The sequence below is a fragment of the Mya arenaria genome, chromosome 10 (assembly GCF_026914265.1).
Source record: "Mya arenaria isolate MELC-2E11 chromosome 10, ASM2691426v1".
In the NCBI taxonomy this organism is placed as follows: domain Eukaryota; kingdom Metazoa; phylum Mollusca; class Bivalvia; order Myida; family Myidae; genus Mya; species Mya arenaria.
In genome coordinates, this window is record NC_069131.1 from 32,423,053 (window position 1) to 32,431,151 (window position 8,099).

The 8,099-nt window shown below is 32.6% G+C and overlaps 1 protein-coding gene across 1 annotated transcript; it reads right to left on the reverse strand.

Annotated features, from left to right (window-relative positions):
• Positions 1-549: 549 nt before the first annotated feature.
• LOC128206779 (receptor-type tyrosine-protein phosphatase C-like) lies at positions 550-7,137 on the reverse strand. The gene is made up of 12 exons (XM_052909476.1): positions 7,112-7,137; positions 5,792-5,828; positions 5,512-5,615; positions 5,014-5,139; positions 4,223-4,371; positions 3,079-3,214; positions 2,264-2,392; positions 2,029-2,132; positions 1,718-1,794; positions 1,491-1,625; positions 967-1,094; positions 550-685 (listed from the first exon to the last, which is right to left on the reverse strand). Exons 3-9 carry the CDS (start codon positions 5,608-5,610, stop codon positions 1,791-1,793), a joined length of 747 nt encoding a protein of 248 aa, XP_052765436.1. The 5' UTR covers positions 5,611-5,615; positions 5,792-5,828; positions 7,112-7,137; the 3' UTR covers positions 550-685; positions 967-1,094; positions 1,491-1,625; positions 1,718-1,790.
• Positions 7,138-8,099: the final 962 nt, after the last annotated feature.

Consider the following 8,099-nt stretch of genomic DNA (forward strand, 5'->3'; position numbering starts at 1 on the left):
TTTTTATTATTGAATAACTGTATAGTTTATTCATTGACAATCGTACATGGAGTGTTTAATTGCGTCTCTAATTAAGTGTATGTTAGGACTTGAACCTTGTCCTCTTTGACAGGTTCATTGTTGATTTATCTTCCTACTTCCATTGTCCCTGTAAGTTATCCATTGTATCATTGTGTTACAAACCTTTTATCAGGCAGATTATCATAAACAATCATAAAAAATAGACTTGTTGCAATGAAACAGTAGTTTTAAATTCACCTTATTTGGAATAGCGAGCGGTCTTCTAGCTTTGACATACTTCACCGCATTGAATACACTGACTTCATTGTCTTCAATCAGTTTTTCGAGTAATATCGAGACAACACATAAAAGGCCGCTCTTTCCAGCACCGTTCCTGTCACAAAGTTGATTAAAATATAATGTTTTCCCTTCTTAAATTCGCAACATGTAGGATGTTTAATTTACAGTATCAATATATACCTATCAAGATTCGATTGTTCATTGTGTAAACCAAACATTGTACGTACAGACAATGCAATAGGATCGGTCCCTTGAGGCGAGATGACTTGGAAGCCTCTTCCACTTCCTTGATAAAGGCAACAAAGTGTTCTGCCGACTTCGGAAGATTGAGTTTTGTATCCCAGTCCAAGTATTCATAGTGTGGAATTATCACTCCTGTTTTGGTCTTAAATACAACAAAATCATTTTTTCACAGGCAATGTTTGCGCTGTTACATCGTCAATGCATTTCAGGTTGTTGGTGGTGGTGGTGAAGCTATTGTTCAACTTGTTGGTTGTGGCGCCATTGCTGTTGTTGTTGTTGTTGTTGTTGTTGCTTACATTTATTTTTTGTATTTGTTTTCTGATAAATGTAAGGAGCTTTTGTGAGTTTTTATTTAATTTTATAAAACAAAATAAAAAAATGACATTTTGCTACTTTTGGTATAATTACATTCTTAAATCTGACCTTTATTTCGTGTTCAAAATGTAGCATTCTTTTTACAAAGTGTATTTCACTTTGACCTGTGGAGGATCGTACGGAAACCATATTCTTCTTTATTGTCTGATGTCACAAGGAAAGTACATGCCAATCCCCTGTATAAAACAATATAAGTAGCAGGAAACCAATTGGTCATATCTGAATAGAGTTTAGAGGATAATATAACATAAGTTGTAAATTAATATGAAACGGATAATCTATAAGAATTTTTCAAAACGAGTGTTTTATGTTGTTTAAGGACTAAATGCACAAACGTCGTTAAATCCCATTTTACAACGTGCAACCTATTCATTAATGACGCCATGTTAGAACTAATGTCACTAGTTATATATCAAATATATACGTACATTGACAATTAATAATGGTTTCGTTATAAATAATCTGAAATTTATAATAAAATAAGATCAAAACATAGTGTTAACTATATTTGAAGGTAAGCGTGGACGAACACAAAAGTAACTTTTTAAGATATCTTACAAGTCAAATATTACCTCATGCTTTTCCAAATGTCCCTCCATACTAATAATACATGAACAGTTTTCTTGAACAGCAGGTGTGATGAAATCGGAAACTGTGTCAGGCAGAGGTGTTTGCGCAACTAAGAAGCGATTTTTCGTTTTAAAACTCTGAAAATACAGGTTGTTTTAAATGTCACAAATGATTTTTCCAGCAATTCATCTAAAGCAAACTATCATTTGAATATTTAACATTCACTTACGTTGATGTATATTGCATTGATGTTATCAGATTCGCCTGGTTTCAAAAACAGATACAGACGTGGTCGATTGGAATCACCTAATGATATCAAATACAGATCATGTATACATATAAACACAAATGTTCGACATTTCAAGATAAAAAAATTCAAATGTAATTGGTTTTGAAATTTTAATCGTTTATAACTAATATGGCATCTATTTGATGAGATATGTATTTGTGTAAATCGTTGCATTTGAAACATATGCAACATTTGACGAATTTATGTTCGTTAAAAAAAATGAGCTTTGGCAATCAAAACAATCGAAGTACCTGGTATATCTGCCGGTTTCCTGTTTTTTTATTGTCAGAAGCTGATTCCTTCCCGTAGCCTGTAGCTCCTTATCTGACTTTTGCTCTTGGTTCAATTGCAGTTTCTGAAGTATAATAAGAATCAAAATTATATTTAAATACTATTATGTTTCCATATAAGCTTGAGTAAAGTATTCACATATTAATTTAAACATTGATTCATTTGAACATCTTATACTTTCAATATCATTCGTACCTCAAACTGCTTGTTTACCTCCTGTTGGCTGGACATCGTCATATATTCATGGACGTGGTCTCTTTTTATCAACGGCCACTCATTGGTCAATGAATGGACCAAAGCTTGGTGAAGAAACTTGTATTGACTCTTTAAATATAAATCATATACTCAGTAAAACGTGTTCTTAGGCATAGGGTAACGTCCAGTTATTGTTAATTGTTCAACAAATTGTTAAAAAGCTTGAAAGACTGCCTTTTGCTATATGGTATTCAACTGAACCTGCCGTGGATTCTTTAAGATAGACGTTAATAGTATATTAAATAAAATGAGATTGGTAATAAGTAAAAGATACATTAATGAACATAACGAGAAATTAAGGAAAAGTAAGGATTCAGTCTTCTTTCTGCCCATTTGATATATGGCTTTGAGTTCAACTACTATATATAATTCAGATTTCAAAATTGTCCAAATACAACGGGAACTTCTTAATTTCACATATCTATCCAATGATTAACATACGTCGCCATAAAGTAAATTGCGATTTACTGACATTACTTAATTGCGCTTAACGAATAATTTACATTGTCGAATAAGAGACGGCGCAATAGTGCATGAACGGCGCCGTATTGCGCCAGTCGATTAGCCGGAGATGTCATACTGCTTTGAACCAAGCGATTGTTGGTTCAAGGGGCGTATCATAGTTGTCCATTGAACGGACACGATCGTGATTCATATCAGGTTATTACTGTATTCACAATAGAGAAAACGCTTATAACAATATTAACATTGCAAAAGAAGTCTTTTACAACATTATATAACAGTTAACATCCCACCAAAGTCTGAATCATGTTGGGTCTATTCTGTCGCATGTTGAGAACACATCCCGGGATATCTATTGCTCCTTCTGCCTCACCCTCGTTAGTCAGAATGTCCAGAGCTATGTAGGTTCCTGTTCTACCAACACCAGCACTGAAGTCAAACAGATGTCAATATCTGTCTACTGAATTTTCCCTGAAGAGAGACTCAAACAAGCATATAATATTAATTCTGTTAATCTAATTTTGATTTACAAGTAGCGTCAGTTCCAATGCGTTTTTTTCCATGCTTTTTGATATTTTTCGAGGGTGTCCCGGTAAATCGTTGTATGTATTTTTATGTTTATATCTGGCATAAAATACATTGGAGCTAACACTATTTCATCAGCAATTTACCTGGAAAGCCGTTTAACTCAAAGAAATGATAACAGTCTGATATTTTCAGCTTAAACATTTAACCATGTATGCCAAACTATGCATAGGATTTAGTGACTGTTTTAAATGACTTTTTGTAAGAAAATAACGTTGAGGAAACACGAAAAAAAACTTGACTCATGTTGAAAAACTGTTTCAAAAAATATTATGCACTGTTAGCGTGTGTGATTCCATAACACGTATTTAAATAGATTTATTGCATTTGAAATTGTTTTATGAGGCTGAGTTCTTATTTAGTCAATGAGTCAATGTTTCTACTTATGTACTTCAGAGACGGATTTATTCCACTATGCTATGCATTAGCCAATGCAATTAACTACTTAGATACACCGTAGTTACCAGAAAGGCCCGTCTTAAAACAGCCGATTTCATACATTTTCCTGTAAGCTAAACCATTTATCCTAATACATATTAATTTAACAGATTTTTAATTGTGTAATACAAAACCAAGTAACAGTTCTATTAAAAACATACCATTTAAAACGAATAATCACTGCTCGCATTAACCAGTCGCAATTGAACTGGTACGGCTTTCATAAATAGGATTACTATGTGATGGTAAGGGATCGCTTATAGTTTAAATTTAAACGAAGTTTAATACATTGTTTTCGATTCGTTTATTATCATGCAGGTTTGGTTTAGGAGTCGTAAGCTTTTTAATTATTTCCTACAAGTTAGGGATTGTACGCTTAAATAAATGTATCTGGAACACAGTTTGACATCTAACCTGCAATGCACAATTACTGGTCCGTTAAAGGTACTCGGCAAGGCGTTCACCCTCTGTCTTAACTCTATCAATGAAGTAACATTATCAGGGACGTCTTTTGTTGGCCAGCTTGTGAACTGAAGATGATGGAGACTTCTTTCTTCGGAGTTCTGTTTCCATGTTTAAAAAAGAAAGAAAAGTGCCAAGAAGTAGTACATGTAGATAACTATTTTATATGTGTTATGGTTATGGTCTTCAATTCTTAAGACGTTGAATAATTGGTTTGGAGACTTTTTAATATCTTATTTTTATTCCAGCTGATACAAATATATGTATCCGATCTAAACTATATTAAATAAAATATTGCTGTGATATTTGCTTGTCGTACGAATCACTAGACATTTACAAGCTTCTTTAGTTTTATATTAAACCATCAATATGTACAATCATATTGCTCTTCCGTTGGTACAGGCATATCTATATAACAATGAACGCAACATGTTCGGAAAACCCCTGATAATATAAAACCGACGCATGTGATTGGTCAATTGATGTTTTATTTGGGAAAAATGAAATGGATTTTTCATTGTTGTAGTTGGGTAATCCCAAAGACAAATTGTAAATGAAAAGTACAAAAATAAATCTTGAATACTTTAAAATGAACTCCATAAGTTTGGGAAAACCTCTGGTCAGTGCTCGGACTTCAATAATCGTTCAGTGACATAATCTTGTCATACACCGAAATGCTTAAACATTTACTCCTAAAAAAAGCTCGTTTATAGTCCCATCAGAAATATCTAATTGAAATGTACCTTAGAAAGCGTAAATTGTCTCCAAATGAAATCTGCGTACAATTTGTCCACCTTGCACACAACTTCTATATCGCCGTATGGTATACGTTGATTATGATGAGGCCAATATTGCTCGCATTTGGTGCTCTGCAAAGAAACAAATATGTGACTAAAATTGAGGACCAACTAGTTAATGAACTTAAAGGCGAAGGCAGTATCTTTCTGTTGTTCTTCAAATGGCATACGACCATCAGTGGAATAACCAAATCCATACATCTTTCATCTCTTTATAACATTTACTAAACGTATAAATGTACTTATAAAGGAACACTAAAGCCTAAAAGTTGATGTTGCTTTGTAATCCAGTTCAGAATTGTTTAAAAAAATTAAAGTATCATAACAAAACCATACCATACTTTATAAGAAGTCCATTTAAATTAATATGTAATATTCAAAGTTTCACCCACATCAAACTTAATCATGGAAGGTAATCTACTTTTCATTAAGAGATCACATTACCTCACCCTCTACCAAATTGGTCAACATGACAATCTTCTCCACTTCCTGTTGCCAGACCATTCGCCAGAACTGGCCAAAATCACCAAGCTGCTTAGCCATTGGACCTTAGAATAGTATCACTAATTCTTAAAAATGTATATAATCAGCAAATATTCATTACCGTAAGCAATTAGGTTTTATACCAATTATTCACGAAGTTAGTCGTAAACGTTGTGATATAATTGTTTTCATATGGTATTATAATAGATTAAATTATGTGTTAGAAATACGTGAGACTTACCCAAGGTAGAAATGTATGCATTTCGTCTTCTGAATCCCTGAGAAAGAGAATCTAAACTGTGGTAGTTTTAAGAACCTTAATTTATTAAAAGTGTTTATTCGCGTTTTTTCCAATTATGCATAAAATGTGTGCAAAAATCATGGCTTCAGTAGTTCTACAAATGCAAATCATCCATCCTATAGCATATACAATATTAAATTTGTCTGTAATGCTTATGCCAGAGTGTTATATTACAGAACAGAACATAACAAAAACATGTATTTGGACTTGACCATTTTAAGTTCATCACCAGACAAAAAATACACAAGCCACGTTACATTATTAAAAAATAAAATGTTGATTAATTATACTTCCTTAAACACATAAAAAGAAACTTATTGGTGAGTATATATATGTTACACGAAGATATAAATTATATAATTTCTCTATCGTTATGAGTGAAAAGTTTGTCACTAATACGGAGCTTCAAATTACCGCAGTTTAAAGCAGGTACAGTGGTAATAATAATATTACTTTATTAAATTCATTTAATGACTAAATAGGACTGATTCTAGTGTACAAATAAATGTTTAACTATTTGCGATACACTTGCCACAACGACGCGTTTGTAATGTCATTTACACAGAGATACGATATGTATTTGTTATTTTGAACAAGATGCCCATTTCAATAAGGAATTATAGCCATAAATGCACTAATATTTAATGTGCTCAACAAGAGTCACGTCTTATCAACATTACAATTACATTCTACGTATGTTTACAATATATAATACCTAATACATGTTGGGACACCACCTTGGAACGGTCTATAAACACGAGTTAGTTATTGAGCGTTGGTGTTTTGCTCAATTGTATTGCAAACATAACGATATAGAGTATATATTTGTTGATTTCGGTGTAAGATTGTATTTTCTCGCACAAGAGTCGTGGCAAAATAATTGTCACGAGTTGAGAAGACAAACAGTTAAAGAAACTTTTATTTATTATTTATTTATTATATTATTATTTTTCGGCAACGGTTTGTCATTCAGAAATGACGTTATTAGTTTAGATCAAGGGGATTTTAAAAATAGTTCTTTAAGTTGATATGTTCCCTCCTAATTTTAAAGTGAAAACCCCAAAAGTAATATTTTCACTGTGCTTATTTCACTGACGAAACCCAACCTTTCATCAAAAACCATGAAAGAAATTATGATATAACATTTAATTTAACTAACCAATGTCATTTTTATTCATGAAATAGTCTCCTGTGTTACTGACAATAGACTTATATAAAGGGTAGAGATACAACCATTTTGCCTTTTAAGAAACAACATACGTCTATATAGCTTGCATTAATGTAGTCTGTGTCTCTGTCTCGTACTAAAACTCGCGTATCTTCATCTGAAATGAAGCAAGCAAAACATCTACTCCTGCAACGAATACAAATAGTATGAACAGGGTACAACAATGCATTGGAATCCACAGGCACCAGCGTATATTTTTCGCTATACAGCAATGAATGACAACTAAATAAAAAAGAAATTGTAAGTGGGCTTACACGGGTAGATTCTTCGATACCTATTTTTGTGCATGTTTAACTTTGTTTGTGAAACTTCAAAGGCTTTCACAAGACCGTATGGAATTTTCTGCAATAGATAAACCGAATTAAACATATTAAAAAAAATAGTTCATTATGATAACATTTCAACGCGAAGTATGTGCACGTTACCCTCGAGTTAATGCCATGAGCAATTCAAAATGATGTATAATAACGCGACGAAAGGTACCTGAAATTCTTCTTCTAGTTCCTTTAAAGAAATATTTTGTACATGTTCAGGAAGATCGGAAACATTCAGTTTGCTAACTTCTCTAGCGTTGTTATAATAAACACCACAACTTTCCACAAATTGTTTTGTAGTTTCATTTGCGAAAATATCATCTTCGTCTGCAGAATCATTAAATGGAGTTAACATCAGGTTCATTTGAGGGAAACAAAACTTATAGAGCATTACATTGAGTTGATATGAACAGATATTTCTCTGTAATAGATTAAGTTTGAATGTTAATGTGCACTTTAAACACGTATCTTCTCTTTATATATACTCAGTCATGTCGTTAGTTGGAATTAATACTAGTTTTATGAAATCACATATTTCTCTGGCATTTCGTTAGTTTAAATTAACACGAGCTTTACAAAGCACATATTCGTCTGGCATTTCGTTAGTTTCAATTAACACGAGCTTTATAAAAACACATATTCGTCTGGCATATCGTTGGTTTGATTAAGCACAAACACGGTATACACAGAGTACACTTTTTAAAAA

What these genes read in the sequence shown, in the direction of transcription:
- LOC128206779 (XM_052909476.1), bottom strand. Translation starts at nt 5,610, where the DNA reads ATGGCTAAGCAGCTTGGTGATTTTGGCCAGTTCTGGCGAATGGTCTGG. An exon ending in GACAATTTACGCTTTCTAAG is followed by an intron (nt 4,372 to 5,013) that starts GTACATTTCAAT and finishes ACATGGAAACAG; the next exon opens with AACTCCGAAGAAAGAAGTCT. An exon ending in CCAGTAATTGTGCATTGCAG is followed by an intron (nt 3,215 to 4,222) that starts GTTAGATGTCAA and finishes GTTTGACTTCAG; the next exon opens with TGCTGGTGTTGGTAGAACAG.